This window comes from Trachemys scripta, chromosome 18 (assembly GCF_013100865.1).
Source record: "Trachemys scripta elegans isolate TJP31775 chromosome 18, CAS_Tse_1.0, whole genome shotgun sequence".
Classification (NCBI taxonomy): domain Eukaryota; kingdom Metazoa; phylum Chordata; order Testudines; family Emydidae; genus Trachemys; species Trachemys scripta.
This window is the reverse complement of record NC_048315.1, coordinates 8,290,760-8,315,797: the sequence shown is the minus strand read 5'-3', so window position 1 is coordinate 8,315,797 and position 25,038 is coordinate 8,290,760. Positions and strand designations below refer to the sequence as shown.

The 25,038-nt window shown below is 44.5% G+C and overlaps 1 protein-coding gene across 7 annotated transcripts in view; it reads right to left on the bottom strand.

Annotated features, from left to right (window-relative positions):
• CUEDC1 (CUE domain containing 1) overlaps positions 1-25,038 on the bottom strand; it is a 117,369-nt gene that overhangs the window by 11,402 nt on the left and 80,929 nt on the right. For all 7 annotated transcript variants that reach the window (XM_034752491.1, XM_034752487.1, XM_034752492.1 and 4 more), the window contains 5 exons: positions 21,419-22,053; positions 14,105-14,232; positions 6,874-7,000; positions 4,492-4,675; positions 1,005-1,088 (listed from right to left, as the gene is read on the bottom strand). In XM_034752491.1, the coding sequence (XP_034608382.1) occupies positions 1,005-1,088; positions 4,492-4,675; positions 6,874-7,000; positions 14,105-14,232; positions 21,419-21,709 (814 nt within the window). In that variant the 5' untranslated portion in view covers positions 21,710-22,053. The remainder of the gene's footprint in view (positions 1-1,004; positions 1,089-4,491; positions 4,676-6,873; positions 7,001-14,104; positions 14,233-21,418; positions 22,054-25,038) is intronic.

The following is a 25,038-nucleotide window of genomic DNA, read 5'->3' as shown; positions in this document are numbered from 1 at the left end:
GCCATGCGTGGCAAGAGAGAAAAGGACTAGGAAGGGGAATGATGAGGACTCTTTTAGCCCTGGGCCAGTGAAGAAGCAATGATGGTTTCCAAGTTTCATTTGATCAAAGCTCGAGGCATGTGCTGGACTCTAGGCCTAGGGCAGAAGAGAGAGCGGAGTAGAAAACGGCATCTTACTGTTTCCTTATTGCAACCTGACTGGAACCTAAGCTTTGCGAGTGCTGAGGGATTGTGATAACGCAGGCGCTATTAATACAGTGTCATGTAGGTAAGGGGAAGTAGCAAAGAGGCTAGCAAAGGTGTGCCACCCTTTTCTGGGTCATTTTGCCCATTCCCAGCAGCTCCGGCAACTGAGAGAAAACAGAAATTCTCTGCTGCAGGATAGGAAACGTAAGGGGGAGATTTTCCAAGCAAAGACAAGAGTTAGGGGCTCAACTCCCACTGGCTGGCCCAACTTCCCTTTGTGCCTCTGAAAATCTCCCCCATAACTTCTACTCACATCACACTATTTTTACAGTCATCAGAAGTCTCCCGCAACGTCCCTGCCTATACCCCCAGGGGGAGAATTCCTTTCCAGCCCCAAACATAGGACATTTTGGAGAGGAGAAAGGGCTTGGTGTCAATAGCCAACAAAAGGAAGGTTTTCACCCTCTGCCATTCATGTCACAAGGTATGTCTCCACTGCAAAAAAGGTGTGTTCTTCACTCTGGTTAAAACAGCAGTAAAGATACGGCAGCTTAGCTTTTAACTTGGGTTAGCAGCTCGACTTAAAACTGATAAAGCAGCCTGGGGCTGAACTCGAGCTGCTACCCAAGCTGGCACATCTTTACTGCTATTTTAACCCAAGCTGGCTAATTTGAGTTAGAATACACCTTTTTTTTTCAGCGAAGACCTACCCGCAGCGTGGCCCTCTGCAGACAACGCAATGGCAGAAGCCTTAGAAATACGAGAGCAGCTGCCAGGAGATCTCTGTGATCATATGCTCATGCACGGCTTGTAAATTACCTGGTTGTATAGAAGAAAAGCTGAAATCGTTACTGACGGCAACACTGGTCGACTTGGATTTTTTTGACTCATACTTCAGTCGATCTGAAAAATAAAAAACATTCAATCAGCCCTGGAACCCTGAATCATTTATTCCATTCTCCTCGACCTAGCCAGGCATTACATTGCACTCACTGCCAAGGGTGTTTTACAGCTTCAGTGTAACAAGGTCTGGAATGAGGAAGGGAGTCTGGGGCAGGAGCAGGGGAAATTTTTTTTCTTAATCTTAAATTTGTTTTGATGGTTTATGAAAGGGGCAGAACTGACAGCCCAGAAGGCTGAAGTCCTCCATCCACAGGGTAGGTACAGCCTGGACGGCAGTAGAGCCAGCTTCCCCACACTGCTCTGCCAGTGTGCCTGATCCCTACAGGGACCACACTGTGGGGCTGGATAGCCGGGAGTCGGGACTGAGACCCATCAATAGCATGGTTAAAAACAGGAAGTCAATTGGGCTGGCTGGGCTCAGTTGAATCCAAATCACTAAGCAAGCATCTGCTTCACCCAGAGGCTGGGTTTTTGAATGGAAAAGAAATAGCACAAAAATGTGACCATCCTAATATAATCAACTAAGGCAAAAAATGCTCAGCCTTAGGTTTCTAAATGGCAGACATCTAAATCCACATGTGGGCACCCAATTAAGAGCATCCTGATTGTCAGAAATGCTGAGTACCCCGACTCCATCTGAGGTCAATAGGAACTTGCAGGTGATCAGCACTCCGGACAATCAGGCCCAAAGTATAGCGTGAGCTGAAATTAATTGCCATATATTGTGACTGGACTTAATGAGGTATGATTTGTGAGAGCATTTTCAGAAACTTGGTGTGTCACCAGCACGATGAAATACACTTAAAGAAATTGGCATGTATGGTTTTACTTTCAAAAGCTGACAACTCTTGTCAGGCAAAGATTAAAAACTAATGGGTAATAATCCTCGTGTCTGTTAACTGCATGCATCTCTGATGGCGTCAGAAGAGGATATTCATGCTTCTGAAAAAATGGATTCAAAGACATATCACAACCCCAGATCAACACACCTGCTAATGCTGGGTATGTTAAATCAAGATCCAGGGTCAGATTTTGCAGATAAGCACCTCTCTTTATAGTGAGGCTGAATAAAGACCCTTGGGCTGAAGGCTCTTTCCTAATCTAAAACTATGGGGGCATTTGAGATCTGGATCCCAAATGTGCAGCTTTGTTTTGAAGCAGTGCAGTTAAGCTAGACCTCAATGCTGCCTGCTTCAAGTTTGCAGTCCCAGCCTGGTTTGCTTTGTTCTGGGTTCCATCTGTCAGCAAAGTGAGCAAACGCGGTCTGAAGTGCTGTCTGCTGTTCTGTTGAGGAGCGGGATCCCAGCTGGCAATAAGTGATAGCACAAGAAAACTGGGCAAGTGCTTTTCAGTCTTTTTGCTGCGCTGGATAGCACATGCTCTCTCCACTGTGTCCCTCTGCCTCAGAGGAAAAGTGCTTGAGAAATCACAATGCTTGAGAAATCAAGAGAGGAAGTGAACTGTGCCCCCAACACTGCCGCAGGCTCCGAATGCTAGAGTTCTGCACATGTAAAGCATAAAGCTAATTGGTGGTAACTTTGTGCCTCCACATCCCAATCCCCAGAGTATAAACTCAGACCCCTTCAAAACCAACATACAAGGCAGTCAAGCAACAAATGCAATCCCATTTCCTTTACAACTGTTCCTCTGAAAGGATCAGACAGCTAGAGCACAGTGGGTATGAACATCTTTGAGAGGTGCAAAACCCACTGGGCTGTAGTCTCACTTGAAGAACACTGCTCCAGAAAGAGTATTTCAAAGGCTGGGTGGACCTGTTGGACAGTGTGTGTGTGCGTGCATTTATTTTGTATAGAAAGTTGTGTTACTGCAATGTTCAGTAAAAAGTCAGGCAAGGTAAAGCCTGAGGTACCAGTAGCCAAGTTAACTCAGCATGTGCACCTCTCTCTACTTATGTTATATATACTGAACATATATTCACTATATATGTATTCAATCAATAGTATAAGGCACCAGTTGAAACCTCTCAGAAGAAGTAACAGTGGCAATCCAACACATAGGGCTAGTGTAACACTGAGGGACAATCCCAGTTGTTCATGGAAAGATGGAAATATTTCTCTGTTGAACTGCTTTTTGAAAACAAAGAATGCTGTCTGTCCAAAGCTGCTCAGAGGTTCAGAACATTGGAGCAGGCCTGGGGCAGATGATTCAAGGTGGAGCTGTAGGCAAGGCAGTCTAAGATGCACAATGAATGAAATGTATCACATGGCCCTTAATCACCATCTAGGAGCGACACTGTGTTGTATTTTGTGGTTTCTATTCATTCACCTAAGCTTCATGCACCACCCATGTTTTAATGACAGAGATTAGAGAAGCAGGCTGGAAAATGCTAGTCTTACCATGGCAAAGGAGAGAAAATGAAAATCGTAAGTGAGCAGCTGATTTTCTGGCTGTGATGGACAGGAGGCTGAGCATTTAAATTAAGGCATTAGGATGAGCTTTCCCAAACCAAGAGTGAGACCTGTGAGTGACAAATACCATGATTGGTGAGATAAGCCAGATGGGAATATATTAGCCTGTGTGTTCAGAATTAAAGTGACAGAGCAGAGAGGAACTGGCAAGGGGCTGGCACATAATTCAAGAGACCTCAAGTCACCAAAACCACTGAACTTCTCCTTGTAGTGTCACCAGAAAAGCTGCTGAGAACAGCTAGCAAGAGACGCTAGACAGAAGGTGGTGAGAAGTTCTGGGAAACCCAGCAGTATTTTACAGTGACAGAGGTTACAATGCTAAAAGAGTGAGGTGATCATATACCAAACCCTAGTAGAATTATCCTTTTTGTAGGCAGGGAGGGTTAAAAGGGAAATAATCAAAACAGCAATATCGGCGGAGGGGGAACAAGGATGTAATGATAAAGCCCAACCTTTGGAGACCAATCACAGCTGATGGAGTGTTTTGTCTAGGTCTTTCGGAAGAGGTGGGAGGAGGGATCAGAGGACAATAGATGAAATTCGTGGCCTCACGGAAGTCAAGGGGAGTTTTGCCAGGATTTCACCCAATGCTTCTATAGGTCTGATGGTCATGAAAGGAGTATTAACTGGTGGGGAAGATGGAAGGACTTTGCAGAGTTAGGAGACCCATGAGCAAGACTCCCAAGCCAGGCTAGCAGGAACAGAAAGTGCCCCTGCCATCAGCTTCCAATGGGTCTGAGTCTCCATAGCACTGCACCCTCAGGTTATTTACACCAATGCAGCAGAAGTGCAACATGGGAGGAAAACGTTGCCATTGTGCTGTAGTTGCATTTTTCACTCATTTTGTATTGATGTAAATGATGACACAAGGTGTAGGGCAATGGAAAATGAGACCTAAGGGCTGGAAGTTGCAGCAAAGGAGGAATTCAAGCACATGAAAAGCATACACAGAAGTCTCTGAAATGGCTTATCACCTCTCTCAAGGGCCAGGAGAAAATCCCGGTTCCTCTGGAGCTCCTTCATGAACTCTTCGTTCTGTAAGAAGAGCGCAATTCGCTCATCTTCCAGGTACTGTTTCCACTTCCTCTCTTGGTCCAACGTGCCCTGGGATCTCTGGCTGCCCTCGCCCGGCACAGTCTGATGGCAACTTTGTGAACTCTGGACAAGCGTGTGACATAAAGGAAGAGTCAATGAAGGCCCTGAGCAGCTCATTACAGTAACCAGTGTGTGTGACTATAAGCCGGGATTCAACAAAGCACTTGAGCCTGTGTTTAAGTCCCAATGACTTCAATGACACTGAAGCATAAGTGCTTTGCTGAATCAAGGTTTTAACTCTTGTGAAAGGTGCTGGAATATCAATATTGAAGATTAAAGGTCCCCATCTATCAACAGAATCAGCACAGTTTGGTCAACAGCAGGCTGTACTCCCCTCTGTAATTCAGCCTTACCAAAGGGCTTCAACCCTGATCTTGGTTAAAGTGAAAATCTCTACTGGGAAAAGCAACTGTGAAAAAGGCACTCTCTTCCCCAGCATATTTGCTCCCAAGCAAAATCAGCAGCAGATATGCTGACTATATGGTGCATACATTTTTCCTTGGCTGTATTTCTCAGCCAGCCTAGCAGAGCCAACTCAGCTGTGGGATAGTGAGCTAGATTCTCTTCCTCCTTGAGCATCATCAATAGAAGTATTTACCACGTTCCAATCAATTACACATGTGCAAACTTACTGAAGGCAATCAGGCTACACCATGGGAGTCAATGAGGGCTTAGTTTGGCCCGGCTTTATTGCTAGTATTGCTAGTGAAAAGGAAAGTACCCAGCTTGACGCTCAGATCTCAGGCTAAGTCAGCAGGGCTGGCTATTGGGGAGAAAAAGGTTGTGTTTTTTTCTTTTTAACTTGGAATCTGAGAACATCTAATCTGGAAATCAGAAAGTCACAATGATCCCATGAAACTACTTTTATAGTCAGAGCCTCACTTTAAATACAAGAATTAATCATCAGCGTTCTTCTGATGGCTAAATCAACATCAAACCAGGGCTGAACCTGGCTTTGACATGGGGAGAAGTGCAAAGCCTCTCACTGAGGGAAGCCGAAGTGGCACAGCTTTTATTTTCCCCAGCTAAGGGCTGAAAATGCAATTTACCATCTGACAAATTCCACTATCTGAGACAAATCCTAACATCCTCTATATCTCATTTCCCTGCTCGTGCATGTATCTGTGCATGCAAAATAGGAAGGAGGAGAAACATTCCATCCAGTAGCAATCTCACCTTGCCTACCATATTTATCTGATTTGTATCTGGTCTCAGAGGGCCATAAAAAGCAATAGCCTACAATTCCTGAGGAAGGAAAAAGGCACCAGGACATCTCTTCCCCCAGAGCCCAGTGAACAGGCAGCTTTCAATTCCCAGAAAGGTAATATAGCCTGAGAAGATGAAGCTCCAGGGCAATAATTTATGAAACTGGGGCAGAAGTGCCTTCGGAGCCAAAAGGGAAGGGAAGAATCTAGCTGTCTAACTGGGTACTTACAATTTGGCCCCCTTCATTGCATTTTCTGTCTCGCCTTTCCTAGCCTAAAGGAGAGACATCTTAAGGTCTGGGTTTGTTTGCTTGTTTATATACATGGGAGTTGGGTGGGCAGAGAAAATACTGTGGGAAAGCTAAGTGGAAGAAATAAGCTTTGCATTTAGGTCTGAGAGTAGTTCGCTCAGTGGTCATTCTTGCTTCTTGCAGGAGACAACTCCCTATTGCAGCTCTGTCAAGATGCATAAATTGATACCCTGTGAGATGCCCAGCTATAGAGTTTTAGGACCATGCTAAGGAAGTATTGATGCTGAAGTCCAAAGGCAGTTCACATACCCTAATTTATATGGCACCATTAAAATGAAGCTTACCTCTGGGGTAGGAGGGCAGCAGCCAGCCAGTCTGCAACATATTGTATAATAGAGGGGGACAAGGAAAATTTTGGGCAGGGACGCCCAGTCAAATGCCTACTCCTATGAAAATTGCCATGATGCATCTTGGAAGCCAGAGGGCTTGTCTATACTTAAAAGGCCACACCTGCTGCAAAGTTAGGGTTGTAAACCCTATAGGAGAAGGCTGATAGCTGAATTTTAAGTTCTGATATTTCTAGAGGTTTGTAAAAAATTTGATTTTGGCACATCTTACATTTTGGGATGAATTTAATCTCACAGCATCACTAGGTTTTCACTGGAAATGCCCCTTCATGGTAATCTATGCACTGCTCAGTGAATCTACTTCAGAAAGATGAAGGACAGAACCAGCCCTGCTAGGATTTGAACTTGTCACCATAAGGAGTCTAGGTGCTATATAGTTGAACATATTCTCCGCCCACCTGCACACTGTCCATCTGCTGGGGTAGAATGCGAAGGAAATCATCAGGAAGGTTGCCTAGTAATGGTGGATTCCAGTTCCTGTACCGTCTGTGCACCTGAGGGCCACTCGAATTGGGTACATCAATCCTGTAGGCCATGGAAAAAAAGACACCGAGATGAGAAAGCAATCATTTCAGCATTCTGGCTCACTCTGCAAACTCTAAGAACCCAGCTCCTCAAGGTATGAGTGCCCTCGATTCCCACTGACTTGACTAGGAATTGAGGGCCCACCTCAAGCATTCAAAAAATCACATCAGCCATCATCTCCTTTCCCCCCCAAAATCACAAGCTTGATTTAAATTTTTTTTTAAAGTAACTAATTTGGGGTTCTTTTTATTTGCCGTGGAGTTTTTGAGCCTTTTGGTGTCATCACGTTTTCAAACTTTCCTCTGCTGGACATTTACACTTTGTTTCCTTATGCTCTAATAAATTTGTTAGTCTCTAAGGTGCCACAAGTACTCCTGTTCTTTTTGCGGATACAGACTAACACGGCTGCTACTCTGAAACCTGACACTTTGTTTTGTTACTCAAGATTCTCAGATAATGACACAAGGAGCTGAGGTTTAAGAAAATCACCAAATATTGTGTTGGTGTTGGCAACACTGAGCGGGTTATGCCTTAACTATGTAAATCACACCCACTCAACCCCACAAAGTGCAGCATTGCATAACTGCCCTGGAGCGTTCCTTTGCGGAGGGGAGGAAGAGAAGAGAAGGGCAGTGTTTGCTTCCTTAAAACCCTCAGGCATAGGGCCAGAGCTGAGGCAGGATACAAGACTTGATAAGCCAAGTGGTGTGACTGGGTCTGGCAACCTTTAAGGATAACATAAAGTGAAGTTTTGTCTGTTTCAGTCCTGTTGAAAGAGGATGGAAAACAAGCCCCTGTGGGGTAACTGCTGACGGTTAGATTTGGCCAGAGGGTGAAGTTCAAGAGCCAAATGGAAGTGACCCCTGCAGTGTTGTAATGGCCACTACAGAGCAGAAGGCACATCACTAACCAAGAAGTCCTTTGACCGGCTCTGTGCTAAACCTACCACTGAATTGCTGTAAGGCTGGAAGTTGCAGCCGATTCTTTGGCATGTCAAATCTGTCAGCAATGGGTGAAGAACACAGGCTGCAAATGGAACCTGTGAATGTGAATTGACAGCACCATAGGCATCACTATCAGTGCTGTATGCGGATGGCAGGTGTGACGTTGCGCTCTATACGATTTTATGAAAATATGCTAATGAGTGTGAATATAATGTAACTGGAATATGCCTCATGCAAAAGGTCTCTTGTAAGATATCATTACAAAGCTTATAATCTACTGAGTGTGGTCATCCTATTTGTATAAATGTATCACTCTTGTATCTGAAACTAAAAATATGAAATACAACTCTGAGGTCCTATTGTAGTTATGCAAAGTGTGGGCCATTAATGGTGGTTTGGAATCTTGATGGCTCCCATCAACCAGGACAATTGACAGTGGATGGCTCTGTTTGCTTGCAGGCCTTCCTGTCAGTCAGGCTGGGAGGAATGAGGGCTTGGAGTCTTACAGTGACGTGATCATGTCACCTGAACTGGAATCCATCTTTAACCCGGTGCTTTTCCATTTAGAAGGAGGGGTGGGAACCCAGAGAGGGACAAAGGATTCCCGCCTTGTGCAAAAGATATATAAGGCAGTGGAACAGAACAAAGGGGGCAACAATCACGAGAAATCCCCTAGCTACCACCTGAGCTGGAACAAGGGCTGTACCAGAGGAAAGGACTGTGCCCAGACTAGGAAGGCATCCAGTCTGTGATAGAAGCTTATTGAAACATCTGAGGGTGAGATTTTATCTGTAATCACTTTCTTACTGTAAGTTAAGACTTGCATGTTTTATTTTATTTTGCTTGGTAATTCACTTTGTTCTGTCTGTTATTACTTGGAACCACCTAAATCCTACTTTTTGTATTTAATAAAATCACTTTTTACTTATTAATTAACCCAGAGTATGTATTAATGCGGGGGGGGGGGGGGGAACGGGACAGCTGTGCATACCTCTTTATCAGTGTTATAGAGGGCAAACAATTTATGAGTTTATCCCATATAAGCTTTATACAGGGTAAAATGGATTTATTTGGGGTTTGGACCCCATTAGGAACTGGGCCTCTGGGTGTTGGAGACAGGAACACTTCTTAAGCTGTTTTCAGTTAAGCCTGCAGCTTTTTGGGGATGTTGTTCAGACCGAGGGCCTGTGTTTGCAGCAGGCAAGCGTGTCTGGCTCAAACAAGGCAAGGTTTCCTGTCAGGGAAAACGGGCTCAGAGGTAGTCTCAACACATCAGATGGCAGTCCCAAGGGGGTTTCCGTGATCTAACCCATCACAGCAGGCAGTCTGGGTACATGGGTAGCCTGTATCCTCAGCCCTTTATCACATTCTGGGTGCACAGACCATGCCTTGCTCACCATTTCTTCTATCTTCCCCTATATGTACACTCGGATAATGTGACATGGGACCTTCCTGCTCAGCCATTTCTTGCCTATCAGTCTGTTAATGCTTTCATTTGCACTGGTCAATTCTTTCTGGAGTTCTGATGGGGCTATTTGCCAGAGCATTCCCCAGAATCACAGAACGCAGACACAGAAGAGACCCATTAGGTCACCACGACCAGGACTGTCCCCCGGTTGTATCTTTCCTAATGCTTAGTTTTAAACGCCCTGAGCACTGGACCCCATTTCCTTGGGGAGGCTATTCCACAGCCTAATCGAACCCACTGCTAGAGTGGTGCTGCCTGCATTTCTGGGAGTTTGAAATTGGCTTCTTTTATTTTGCATTTTCAGGGGGAGGGAGTTTCTTCTGGGATCTTCATCTCCTCCCCTCCCACCCCAAATTCCAAATCTCCCCACATGTGGGACAGGCTTGGCCTCTGTGTCAAGGATTTCCCCAATTAACAGCCTCCCAGGAGAAGTTATTATTTATTGATCAAAGTCAGCATACAAGGTGCTTTACCCAAAGCAAGATGCACTGCTCAAAGAACTGAATCCTTGTCCTGAAGAGCTAACAACGCACAGGCACCGGGAGGCAGGCAGAACGCTGAGAACAAACGCAGAGCGGAGTCTGGATGCTCTTAGTTGTCAGGTTTCCAGGAGCTGTTTGAAGCTGGAGGGGCAGCGGGGGCCCGGTGTACGTTAATTGAGAGGAGTACAGGGCAGCTTGAAAGAAGGCACAAAGCTGGCAGGGGGCAGAAGAGATGAGGAGGGAGGTGGGAGGTGAAGAGCTCCACTCTGGCAGATTTCGTGCTGACGTGGAAAGAACTTATTGCTTTCTCTAACAGCTCAGGAGCTGTGGATTTTATTTTCAGGGCTTGCAGTGAAGCATAAAAGTCAGCAGAGGTGGTAGGAGGCGATGATGATTGCGTGTGAATGTTCATGTCTTCATTACTACTTACACACGGGGAAGAAAACAAATAAAAGCCTCTTCCCAGGCAACTCCCACTTTGGAACTTCCCTTTCAAATTCTGACTGTACCCATCCTGCAGAGGCGCCAGAGGGACAGCAGGAATCAGCCAGAGAAGAATCAAGTAGTGTTTGGGTTTGACTAAAGGAACAGGGAGAGCATATTTCTCCCTCCACCCCCAGGACAATTCTACATCAGTGAATTGCATCACTTGACCCTTCACAGCCACACTCTCTAGGGGAGCCTGCTTCTCCTAAGCCAGCCTCCTTAGCAGCTGCAGATCTTATTGAACCAGCAGAGAAGGGCCAACCCAACTACAGATCCCAGCACACAATACTGGGTCAAAACCAGCGTGCCCCGTGCCGCCTTCACGGTGAAAGATGAGCTAGCTGGATAAATCCATTTTGTACAAACCAGGCGCAGCCCTCGGGCTCTCTGCCAATTGTCAAGGCTGCCCTCAGGTCAGTAATGTGCTGGCATCTCTGTGCGGAACCCCAGGAGGACAGCCACTGGTATTCCAAAAAGGCGATTTCAGAGTTACAGTATATAGCAAACAGGTGTGTGGTTGCACTGATAAGCTATTTGATCATCTCTATTATATATATATATATATATATATACATACACACACACACATATATATATATGTCAGTATTATGCTTTATGGGGAAAACTAAGCTTTTCTAGCCTAGATGCACTGGATAGCCTCTTAGTATATCACAGAATAATGGAAACTAGAGACAGAAAAGACACCACAAATGTAATATATATTTAAGTGCCTTCACAGGGAGAAATACCAGCTACAAAAGGGCTTTTTCATCTAGGTCAGAAAGGCAGAATAAGAAACAATGGTTGGAAGCGGAAGCCAGATAAATTTCAGTTAGAAAACAGGCCACTTTTAGCAGTAAGTTTGAACAAACTACCAAGGGAAGTGGTGGTTTGAGTCTTCAGATTAAGTCTGGATGCCTTTTGGAAGATAGGCTTTAGCCAAGCAAAATTACTGGGCTCAATGCAGGGGTAAATGTATGAAGTTTAATGGCCTATGATATTCAGATGATCTAGTGATCCCTTCTGGCCTTATGCTCTATGAAAATTTATCAAATCCCGGACCAGCTGGAACTCCCCAGCTGTCACAGTGATACACATCCCACGGCCACTCAGAACATCACGGCAACAAGAGGGATAAAATTTGGATCCTCTTGCTCCAGAAGACCAAGCCTCTTCCAGCCGAGCTAAGGGAGAATCTCAATGAGTCTCAGCAGTATAGGGCTCATTACACCATTTAGCACTTTTGATTCCACCATATCTACTAGGTCAGTGGACAACTATTACAACTTGAACATACCTACTGGCCAGTTCACTATAAGCTCATCTAATCCACAGTACAATTTAGCGATTGCTCCTCCTCCTCTCATATGCAGATGACAGAGCTCAGTCCAGGTTCGTAAGCAAAGCATAGCCTCTGTATCATAGGAGGCAAGGGGTAAACCACCCTCCAGATGTTGGGTTGGGCACACTTCCACCACATGAGTTATTGTCTGCAATCCTGCTCCACAGTCACAGCACATGGAGGAAATGCGTGCCTGTCTATGGTTGCGGCTACTCTGGATGAGCCAGAGCGTACCCTGTTGAGGCTGGTCCAGGATCTACGATTCAGTGGACAAGGAGGCAGGTGCAGTGATGGACTCCTGAATTTACTCAGTGTGTTAGACTCTCTCTCCCACCGATGCTTCCACTCTGTAAGAACCAGCGGGTGAGCTGCTTTGGCAAAGGAGTGTCAAGAGATCAGCCACTGTCTCTCACACCCATCTGCAGGAGTGGAATTCCTCCCTTGAATGTAAGCAGAACTTGGAGTTGGCGCTGCAAGTTGTTTCCTGTTTGAAAATGGGGCATCAGTTACCCGGAAATGTAATCGGTTGATTTTCACCTGTCACAGCTCTCCAGGCAGACTTGACAGTCATGGCATCTTGTCGAAGGTCTGCCAGAACAACTTGCCCTAACACAGACTGCAATATAATTCAAACAGCCACTAATAATACAAGTGGCCAAATTCAGTTCCAGTGAGGTTTTTACTCACGAAAGCTTATGCCCAAATAAATCTGTTAGTCTTTAAGGTGCCACCAGACTCTTTGTAGTTCCATGTAGACAACCTAAGCGTAGCAGCTTCACCCCAGACCATAGAGCAGTTTTCAGCTGGAGCAAACACCAGAGTCAGATCTATGAAGGACCAAAGGGTCTGCTCCCCAGGAGGTTCCCGATAGTTTTTGCATCAAGGTGATACAGGAAGAGATCTTAATTTTCGGGTGTTCCCAGCAAGCGCAGCATGTCAGGTTATGGTCAAATTTTACTCCTGAGTATGTGACAACTGATTGCTAGGACATATTGAACAATGAATGAAGTCTGGCTTTAGTGCCTGAGGAATGCAGTGGGCTGTCTACATTTAAAGACATGTGTGCAATTTCTATAGCCACCATCTCTGTTACTCTAGATTTTCTGACTATAAAATCTCTTTGTTTTCAGTGATGAATAGCAACAGGCTCAATGAGAGAAACCACCTGCTGTTGTTTAGATGAAACAACAGCTCACCTCTTTTAGCTAATTTTTGACATTCCATTCAATCCACGAATTATTTTCTGGGCCTTTCAGCTGTTGGGTTTCTACAGCCTTGCAGACATTTTCACCCAGCTGTGATCTTCATTCATCCCCTCTGGCTTTATCTCACCCAATCTTAATTAACTCTCACCAGCCGACCCCACAAGAGGCCAGCCAAAACGCAGTGAAGCCATTTGTGCCGCCTCGGAATGTGTCTGGCGCATCTGCCCTTCAAAAACACTCAACCTCTGGCCAAAGCAACATGGTGAAATAGAAAATATGGCAGACAGCAGCAAGGACAGTGTATTGAATGGTGTGCAAGCCCATCTAATTAGCAATACAGGAGAAAGGATGGTTCTTTTCCATTCATGCTAAGCTTTTTATCCTGAGGGAGTAGGCTGCAGGACAGTCTTTCACACCTTCTGGTGGAACATTCCATCAAAATCTACTGACTACAGGAAGGGTGAAAAAATTTGTGCTGCAATTGCACTAAACTTTGCTCATCCGGGTTTTGATTTTGCATCTGGTGCGGTTTAGATCCAGACCCACCCTGCCCCTCCTGCAAAGATCAGGCTCAAAGATAAATGGTTCCAATTTTTGCCCTCCTGTCGTAAACATCCCCACTGAGGAGGCGAGGTTCCTGGAGCTATCAGAATCCCCATCACTAGTGCTTCGCACTTCTTAGTCACCAGTGCCTCCTCCACAAGGCAGTGTACACAACATCATCACTAGCCCCAAAAGAAAGCAGCCTGATGTTTCTGTTACCTACTAGCTTGCTTCATTTTTATGAACTGGTGTTCCTAATCCTGTGGATTTGATTCACTACCATTTCAAGCTCAGCAATGCGCCAGCCTATGTGGCCCGGCCCTCCCAACTATCCCCATAGCAGCAAGCCAACATGCATAGCCTGGCATTCCCAAGCACACTTGTATATGGGTGGGAGACAAAACCTTTTGTTAAGGAAACAAATCCACTCCAGTCTATAAAAGGAAACTACAGGCAGTGAGATAAACATCTTGAAATGCACTTGCTCCACCCCAACAGTGTCCTTTCAGAGATTCAGAGTGTGACCCCAACACTAGAGGCTCCCCATTACGGTAACCCAGAACAAGCTTGCTCCTGGCTCTTTCCTGCGAGGCAGTGGACTCATGCTGGGTGGACTCCACACCGTGGCTCTTACCTGGGAGGGGGGCTCGGTGGAGCTTGTGGATACTGCCGGTCAAAGACATGCATATCATAGGCAGGGGGTGAGTAGACAGGAGGAGGCTCTTCATCCGAACTGTCTGGTTCCAGCGTCCGCTCCAAAATCTACACAAATAAATGAAGGAGAGCGAATAAGAGACCAGCCACGGGTCAGCAGAGGAGAGCTTGGACAATGCAAGACATGCCTAGGGAGGCCTGATCCTCTCCTCTCACATACACAGGTGTAAATCAGGAGCAACTCTATAGATGTCCATGGAGCTGCACTGGTGTAATGTCAACATGGGACCAGAATCAGGCCCATCACATACTTTACAGCAAGCTAATGTGGGGCTGCCAAACCCAGCAGTGTCCCTTTAAGACACATTGTAATAAATCAGTGGGTGGGAAACTTGTAGTTATCAGAGACATCTTGACCACCTAATGGAAAAATGGCTAGCTGAATACACATCATCTCTGCTCCTTGAAGGAAGGGGCAGGGATAACATCTCTCCCATCACACATGTTGTAGTTGTAGTAGGACACTAGGACTCAGGGGCCTCAGCTGATCAGCTATAGTATTAATCACTGGTGAAACTAAACAAGCAAAGCAGATACTGTACAAGCACCAGCAGATAGGGCCGGGTGCATTTCATTTTGGTTTTTAAGAGTGTGCAACAATTCCTGCGCAAATCAGAGTCCCAATCTTGAAAGGTGCTAAGCACTCAGGGTTGGATTCTCAAAAGCACCTCACTTAGGCACACCAGTGCCACTGAAAGACATGAACTTTGCACACTTAGGTGATTTTTGAAAATAAATCCCTCCCTCAGCAACTTCTGACTTCTATGAGAAAAGTGATCACCTTCCAGGATCAAGCAGTTGGCATGGCAACTCCTGGCAGGCTGCTGACTGTGGCCTTCAGTGCTGCACAGTGCAGTCATTCCTGGTGTTGCCTTTATCTCTCTCCCTTGTAACTCCCTCTCCTCACAGCATAGGGAGAGTCTGCAGTTCACACCCCAAATGGTGGGAAGTAAGTGAGTTCTCCACACCTCTGCATTGCTCTGCACATGCAGTCCTGCGCTGTGAACACAGACCCCGCGAAGATGGCCACAGTGCACTGAACTGATTTTAAACACAGGTTTATTTTTCTCTGTTAGGTGCCCAACTCCTCTGTAATCTCTCGGGGGAGGAACATGATCAGGCAAGGAGCTGCTTCTTGACCTCCTCTAAAAGTTGATGCTTCCGGTGACTGTCTTTAATTTGATCCTAGCTTTCTGCATCTCTCACCAGCAGTGATGTCACTTATGAGCTGCCCCTGAAGACTAAGGCCTTGGCTACACTTGCAGCTGTACAGCGCTGTGAGGTAAACCTGTCTTCATACAGCTGAGTAGGGAAAAGCGCTGCAGTCTGTCCACAGTGCCAGCTGCCAGTGCAATGGCGTGGCCACACTTGCAACATTTGTAGCGGTGCATTATGGGCAGCTATCCCAGCATTCATGTGGCTGCAACGTGCTTTTCAAAACGGGGGTGTGGGGTGGAGTGTGACAGGGCATGTGGGGGGAGAGAGAGTGTTTTCTGGAGCGTGTCAGTACTCTATTTTGCAAGTTCCGAACTCCCGGCCCCCTGCTCATTCATTCTCTCACTCAAAGCAAACAGCAAACTGTTTGCTTTTTGTCTGTGGTACGAGCTTTGAAACCGGCACTTCAGCATTCCTGCCGCCTTTCACAACAATGGAGAGGATTGGCCACTTGACAAAGTGATCAGTACAGCGCTGCCAGGTTGATTCCTGGTACACACTCACAGGGGAGAGTTGTAGCCACTCCACTGTATCTCTTATGCTTCTCGGGGAAGTGGAGTACCTGCAGCGGTGTACCCAGGGAGATACAGCGCTGCAAGTGCCCTGCCAGTGTGGACGGGGAGTGAGTTACAGCGCTGGGGGAGGCTTTACAGCGCAGTAACTCACAAGTGTAGGCAAGCCCTAAAGCATCTCGGTTCCCATCCCCACGATGCCCTCCAGGAACAGACTTCACGAAGGGCCTGATCCAAAGCTGTCTGAAGTCAATGGAAGTCTTTCCTCTGACTCAGTGAGGTTTTGGCTCAGACCTCAAGTGCCTTTTAAAACAAACTGATCTAGCTGCATATTTCACTGACTGAACCATGCACTCGAATGTGTGTCTGCCTCACTAATCAAACTGCAACCTGCTTCTGAACTTCTTGCATATTTTACTGACTGGCCTCCAGACTGACCCATTGCCTGACCTACTTTACAAAACCCAGAGCGCTGCATACGTTGACAACTCACATGCACTTGGGAGTGGCTCTTAAACAGTTACTGGCTGCTAATGACTCAGTTCATTTAGTGCTCCTTTGCAGAACAAGCTACAGAATGTGAGGCCTCCTCTATGCCTAAAATTTAGCTCAACCTAACTACATGGCTCAGGGGTGTGAAAAATTCACATCTCAGAGACATAGTTAAGCCAACCCAAGAACCAGTATAGACATTGCTAGAACACTTCCATTGACCTAACGACCGTCTCTCAAGAGGGTGGTTTGCTATAGCAAAAAAAAAAAAGCTCATTCCATCCCTGTAGTGTCTACACTACAATGCTACAGCAGTGTAGATGCCATGCTTCCGCTGTAGCACCTGTAGTGCAGACATACCCTAAGGCCTGGTCTACACTAGGAAATGAGGTCAGTATAACATGACACTCAGGGGTGTGGACAATCCAGTTAAACCATCCTAACCCCTGATGTAGACAGCACTAGCACCTCTTGGGGAGGTGGAGTACCTACGCCAGCTGGAGAAGCCCTCCCATCAGCATATGTAGCATCTTCGCTGAAGCACTACTGCTGTGCCGCTGCAGTGTTTTTAAGTGCAGACAAGCCCTACGTAAAATTCCATAGTGATGACTTATCTTCACGAGCTGGGGTCACATTCTACGTACAGAGAGGTGCCCCCTGTGTCACTAGAATTGGGCTCTTGTGGTTTAGAGACCTATTTACTGTTCTGAGCTACTGTAGTTTGGTACAGAGTCCTGTGGCACCTTAAATACTAACAGACGTATTGGAGCATAAGCTTTCATGGATGAATACCCGCTTCGTCAGACACATGCGTGACGAAGTGGGTATTCACCCACGAAAGCTTATGCTCCAATACATCTGTTAGTCTTTAAGGTGCCACAGGACTCTTCCACTTTTTACAGATCCAAACTAACATGGCTACCCCTCTGATACTTGTAGTTTGGTAGTTTCTTAATAGGTGCAGCAGCTGGGTTACTGCTGGAGCCTCTCCCCTGTGGAAATATGGATTGAGATCACATATGAAAATGAGTCTGAGGATAAATGAGACACTAAGCATTGACATCTCTCACTCTTGTGATGGATGGTTCTCTTCAGGAAACACCCACGACTGGAATAAAATGGGGAGGAGGGCGGGCGCTCAGGATTGAGATACATTGACTGAGCAATGCAGGAACCAGGATGGGAATAGCAGGAGGTGCTACAGATCACGATTCGAGGGGCGCTGGCTGTAGTATGTAGGAGAAGAGCCTGAACAGTGCCTGCTTGCACTATTGTTGGGATAGGGCTAAGGGTAGAAGACCTTCCTTTTCCACAGGCCCTAATTTCAACCACAAAATTAGCTATAAAAAGAAATACACTTTGCTCACCAGCAAATTGCTGTGTAATATCAGTGGGTATGATGAGGAGTCCTGGATTGTTGTTAATAAACAATTTGCACTTTACATTAGAGGATCTTACATTGCCAAACTAGCACTAATTGAGTCTTCCAACTTCTCCATGTGAAGTAGGTAAGAGGCCCATTGACTGTCAATGGGATTTTGGCTCCTAAGTGTCCAAATCCCTTTTGAAAATGAGATTTAAACCCCTTAATCAGTTAGGTGTTTCAACACAGGACACAGGAATGCCTAAATGTAGTTTAGGCATTTAAAATCAGTTCAGTGCACTGCGGCCATCTTCACAGGGTCTGTGTTCACAGCCCAAGGTCATACAGTGATGTCAGTAGCAGATCTAAGTATGAATTCCCAGGAGTATGAATTCCCAGTCCCCTGCTTTAATCACTTGTCAGTGTTACTTTGCTATAAATATCACCATGACACATCATGTTGTTAGATGTCTATGCAGTTCCTTGGGGGGGGCGGGGGGCTGGAGGTGAATGTGCACCAGTGGCAGCTCCAGGTGCAAATCTTAGGTATGTAATCCTCTGCAATTCTCCTCAGGGGCACATGCACTCAGAAAGGGCACTTTTAAAAGTGCCCCCCAGGCTTTGGCTGTTGCTTCTAGCTTGTTCACTGAAGTGTGCATGCCCTCTGGCTTTGGAGGCCCTGCTGAAAACAGTCCATGTTCTAGGGTTTCCCCATGGACTTCATCTGGAAGATCCAAGGGTAACTGTGAAAGAAAGGCAGGGATATTTATTTTACGTAGATATTTTTTCTATGTGGGGCAACGTCCCAGGTGACCCGACGGTGGAATCACCACTGGAAAGACCAAGAAGAAGAATCCAAGAATGAGAACATTTTCTTTTTAGAAGTAGACAATTTGCAGAACACAGCCTGCTTTCTTGATACCTAATGCAGGCACAATACAACTGGAGACAGGAGGAGGAAGGGAAGGAGGAGGATGGTGCTCATGCTGCCTACAGCAGACAGAATGATATGGTTAACAAGGATCTAGGCCCAAGTCACAAAAATACAGCTCCCTCCTGATTGCATGACTCCAATTAGAAGAAATTAGACCCCCCAGCACCTGCAAGATCCCATTGCCTTGACATTAGAAGCCACAATTCTCTTCTTAGAAATCCTTGTTTTGTCAGGTTGTTTTTAATCCATAAATAGTCGAAGAGCCTCTTGTAATCTGAAGCCAGTTTCCAGCTGCCCACTTTGCTAAGCCTGACACACAGTCTGTCCTTATCAGCTTTTGCAGGTAGAACTCTCTGCTCTTACTTTTCCTACCCACCCACCCACTGTTTTTTTCTTCCTACTTTTTGTTCCTATGAAACAAAGCTCATCAAAATAGAGTGAGTGGTTACACTATCAGAAAGCGCAACTGAAGTTATCAGCCATGTGCCTTTGCATTTTGCCACTCAACATGCCTTAAAAAGTTACTTGTTTGCAGAATAACTTTTCATTCCAATGAGTGAGAGTTACATGCACAGTTTCCACTCTGATATGAGGGTTCTAGTTCATTCAGACCCAGAGAATTCCTTCTTAAACTACTTTGACATAGTTTCTGCACCTCACCATATGTTACAATAGTATAACTGGAAGTGAACATATGAAGACCACTAGATGTGTCTGTGTGTTTGCACGAAGTTCCAGATGGAGCATGTTCCCTGGTAAACAAAGTAGACAAAGCTGGAAATCAAGCTGTATGGAAGTCTGTCTGTATCTTCAGTTAATAGCTGTTTTGGTTTTTTTTCAATAAACACTTCCTTTTCAGTAGATCTCTGATTTTCTCTTGATACCCTGGGTCCTACCCATCATCCATCCAGTTATGGACTGGAAATCTGCTCACTCTGGCTAATGACACAAACTAAATGGATTCCCCATGGAATTTCCTTTCTCCATCCTCTCCCTCATGCACTTGTGTCATCATTTTCTACTAAGAGGTTAAAGAAAGTAAGTGTTGGGAGTCAGAATTTTAACTTTGTTTCATTTTTATTATGAACATAGGAACATACTGCTGTTTATCTCATCAGCAGACATAGGAAAGGGATGGCCAGCACAGGGAACTCACCAAGTGAGACTTTATATGTACATGTGATGGCCACTATCTTGGCTGACACCAGGGATTGAACCAGGGAATGCCAGACCTGAAACATGAGTATCTACAGCTCAAGGTGAAGAGACAGGCTCTATAACTGGGGACTGTAACGGACTCACATCCTCTGTAAATAAGACACAGAGAAAGGTATATAACACACACTGAGCAATGGAGAACTCACACACTTCATGCCCACACGGGGGGGAGGGACAGCTGTAAACATACATTAAGAGCAAACTAGACCCCTCATAACATTTAGATGCATCCTCATTTCACCACCTTGGTTTCCTTCTAGGTCATTAAGTATTAGCTATGCTGTTTCTAGATACTTTGCTTCAATGTTTTACCTTCTCTTTATCAGATCTTGCATCTGTCCTGCTTACAGCAAAGAAATTCTGATCATAGCCACTCTTCAATCTCAAGGTACATGAGGAACACAGAAATGAAAGAGCATAGAACTGAATACAGAGAATGTGTTAAATAGTTGTTGCTGACATTTCCTGTGACAATAGCATTGCAAAGCCGAGACTCTTCTGCTCTGAAAACTAAGGAAATATGACGAATTCTTACTCAAAAGATTTGTTTCCTTCCTTCCTCTTTAGTGACAAAGACTCAGTTAACTCAGTTCTAAATGTAGGGCCAAACTGTGGTGATGTTTCTTGCCCTCAGCCCCAGTGCTATTGGACCAGGCACTCTAACTGCACCTTCTCATGGCATATAAGCAATGCAAGGGCTGCCAAATGCAATCAGCTTTGGTGATCACCCATCCAAGCTGCAGTTGAACCAATCACAAAGGTAAAAAAGAATGTTTATATTCCACTACCAATCCATCTAGCTCTTGAGGGACAACCTAAAAATTCAGAATACACTGAAGGTAAAATCTAGCAGCAAATATGACATGAGAAAAGAGACCTCTTTAATTAATACACTATCTGGGTATGGATCATTATACCGGTATAATATACACATGTACATTTCTTGAATGAACAGACACTTCCTAAATAGAGAGAGAGAGAGAGAGAATGCAACTCAAAGAATGAAGTGCAATGCTCCGCACTCAGGCCCTGATACAGGAAACACGTACATAATTGTCAAGCACGTGAGTAGTCTTATTGACTTCATTGTATTTATACTGAACCGGAAGTTTAAATGTGTGAAGTCAATGTATTTGAACATAGGCACATGATTTCAGTGGGACTACTCACATGCTTAAAAGTTAAGTGTGTGCTCAAATGCTTTGCTGAATTGGAGCCTAATACAGCGTCTTTCATCTGAGGATGTCATGATGCTTTAAAACACTGGTTAATAAAGCCACATTGTAAAGCGGGATAGTATTATAATCACTGTACAGGTGGGGAAACTGAAATATATTGAGGCTAAATTGCTTGCCCAAGGTCACACAGGAAACGCCGATAACAGAACCCAGGAGTCCAACCACATAGTTCCTGTCTATAGACAAGAACTCCGATCCTTTTCCTGGATGCCAGTGAACAAAGCCCCCAACCCATGCAAGAAGCGGGGGTAATGAATGTTACCTCTGCGGGAATACTGTCATCTGAGTCCGAGCTGTCATCATAACCGCTGCCGTCTAAATTCATCTGTAAGAGCTGGTCAATGGTGGCATCCACAGCTCCATTGTTAGCCCTCAAAACACATTCAATAATGTCATAATCCATATTGGGGAACATAGTCTTGAAATCCTCCATGGCCTGGTTGAACTCCAGCCGTCGCACCTGCCTGGTGGGCCGGCTGTTGTTGAGTTCCTGGGCGGAAGAGCTGTTCCTTGAGCTGCCATTGCTGCTGCTCCGCCGGAACAGGCTTGTCATTTTTGAGAGCTGTTTTTGAAAAATGTTTAATCTTTTAAAACCTACTTTAGAAATTAAAAAAGAAAAGGAAGAAAGAAACTATAAATCCTAGGTGAGGAAGAGGTGGGAGGGGAGGGTGCCGCCTGCCAGCTTTGTGGTCAAGAAGCTACATAGCCATCCTTTAACGCTACTGCCCAGTAATCCAGCACACAAAGGGGAGACATCCGGGATGCCTCAGCAGAAGAGCAGGAATTGTTGTGCCAACATGGAGGGGCCTGGTTCCAAGCAGTTCTCCACTGGGGTCCTGTGCAGGACACGTCTTCAGCAACACGACAGACTCCTGAGACACTGGAGCATAATGTAACCTGGGAACAAGAAACAAAACACACTTGGAACAGAATCGTGGGGAAAACAGATCAGAACATTTTTTTTTAATAGAAAGAAGGGCTTTTTGGTGAAAAGACATGGACTTCCCTCTAAATATTTCAGGAAGTTTGTCAAAAATTATCTTGAAATCATTGAGAGAGAGAGAGAATATGGTTTTCAGTAAATGAAACATTTCAAAAAAATGTCAAGAATGTTTCAGATAAAAATTTTGATTTAAAAAATAAGTGGGGAGTGGGAAGGAGGGGGAAAAAGTGAAAATGGGTGTGTTTTCCAACCCTCTACAGGAAAACACCACCATTTAAAAAAAAACAAAACAAAAAAAAAACCCTTCAGGTCTGACCAGCTCCATTCACAGCACACATAGGTCATTTACACTACGTATGTTTATTCTGCTTGGCCAGTAGCAAGGCCATGGAGCTTAACAAACAGTGTCACAGTTGCTAAAGACTGTTTGTACCTATTAGCTGTTAATTACTTATTATCCTGTCACAAGGTCTAAGGCAGGAGACAGTTCCCTGGATAGACTAGGACGCTGCATATATTAAACTAATTCTACATTCTACCTTAGCCACATTAAGTACAGATAATAAGGAGACTTATCTCAAGTACCAAGCAGGGTGAAACAAAGCTGGAAATGGGGCCTAGGTCTGCCAAAACTTTGGACGCATCTCTCCAGGCAAAGAAATACAACTGGTACGTAGATACCATGGTAATGGGCATCAGTAGACAGAGAAATATACTTTTACCTCCTAAGCTGGGAGGAAAAGCATGACTAGGCAGACCACAATTGTGTTTTTGTGTCTGTCAAGTCCTGGCTTCCAGTGCCATTCTAACCACTAAGCCACACATTCTCCCTAAACAGCACAACGCTGTATTTTCAAATATTTATTAACATTTCACAGCGACTAAGCAGACGTGTTTATATGGCACTTACGGAAATGAGCAGTTTTCTGCAGAGGGAGCTTCAGAGAGAGATTTTAGAACTGTCAAACATTTGTATAAACACAGTCACTTGGATTTGCTACTGAGAAAGAGCAGTTCAGTGTTCTAATTCAGAACAAGAACCACAAAAGGAACTGGCGTCACCACAATTTGGATAACACATTGCCTTACTCCCCTTTCCAAGTCATCATATCTATCTTCTGGCGTGGTTATAAATTCCTCTTTAATAAATCCCTCCCTTGTACATTAGAAATTCATGGGAATAACAGCTCTAAGGGGAGGAGGTTAGTTGGCTTTTTAAAAAGGAAGTATTGGATTCCCTAATCAAAGGAATATGATAACTTCCAAGAGACCGTGTCCAGAAAAAAAAAACCTGTGGAGCCAATCATTCATTGTTATTCATATTACAGTAGCACACAGAAACCCCAATCAGTCATGGACTTGGGACTCTGATGTCCTAGGCACTGTACAAACACAGAACAAAAAGATGGCCTCTGCCTCAAAGGGCTTACCATCTGAATAAACAACAACAACAGCAGCATTTTCTACCCCAAAGAGTTACAATCTAAATAAAACCATTCAAAATCTCCAATTGCAGTGTTATTATTTATAAATAATTAAGTGTTTCTCTAAACACAGAAAGCAAGTAAAACCAACTTCGGCAATTTCAGTACAGCAGATAAACACTTTGCAAACATGGCAAATCAAACATTGGGAAAAGTCACCAAATCCAAGATCGAAATTCACTTTAAAACATAAACTAGGACTGTCAATTAATCACAGTTAACTCAAAAAAGTTAATCGCGATTAATCAGAGTTTTAATCGCACTAATAAACAATAGAATACCAATTGAAATTTATTAAATATTTTTGATGTTTTTCTACATTTTCAAATATATTGATTTCCATTACAACACAGAATACAAAGTGTACAGTCCTCACTTTATATTATTTTTATTTGCACTATAAAAATGATGAACAAAATAAATAGTATTTTTCAATTCACCTCCTACAAGTACTATAGTGCAATCTCTTTATCGTGAAAGCGCAACTTACAAATGTAGAATTTTTTTGGTTACATAACTGTACTCAAAAAACAAAACAATGTAAAACTTCAGAACCTACAAGTCCACTCAGTCCTACTTCCTGTGCAGCCATACACTAAGAGAAACAAGTTTGTTTACATTTACGGGAGATAATGCTGCCCACTTATTTACAATGTCACCTGAAAGTGAGAACAGACGTTCACATGGCACTTTTGTACCCGCCATTACAAGATATTTACATGTCAGTTATGCTAAACATTCATATGTCCCTTCATGCTTTGGCCACCATTCCAAAGGACATGCTTCCATGCTGATGACGCTCCTTAAAAAAATAATGCGTTAATTAAATTTGTGACTGAACTCCGTGGGGGAGAATTGTATGTCTCCTGCTCTGTGTTTTACCTGCATTCTGCTATATATTTCATGTTATAGCTGTCTCGGATGATGACCCAGCATGTTGTTCGTTTTAAGAACACTTTCACTGCAAATTTGACAAAACGCAAAGAAGGTACGAGTGTGAGATTTCTAAAGATAGCTACAGCGCTCGACCCAAGATTTAAGAATCTGAAGTGCCTTCCAAAATCTGACTGGGACAGGGTGTGGAGCATGCTTTCAGATGTCTTAAAAGAGCAACACTCCAATGCAGAAACTATAGAAACCCAAACCATCAAAAAAGAAAATCAGCATTCTGCTGGTAGCATCTGACTCAGATGATGAAAATGAACATGCGGTGGTCTGCACTGCTTTGGATCGTTATTGAGCAGAATCTCAGCATGGACATATGAATCTTTAGCACATTTGGCACATAAATATTTTGCAACGCTGGCTACAACAATGCCAAGTGAACGCCTGTTCTCACTTTCAGGTAATATTGTAAACAAGAAGTGGGCAGTATTATCTCCTGCAAAACTTGTTTGTCTGAGTGATTGGCTGAACAAGAAGTAGGACTGAGTGGACTTGTAGGCTCTAAAGTTT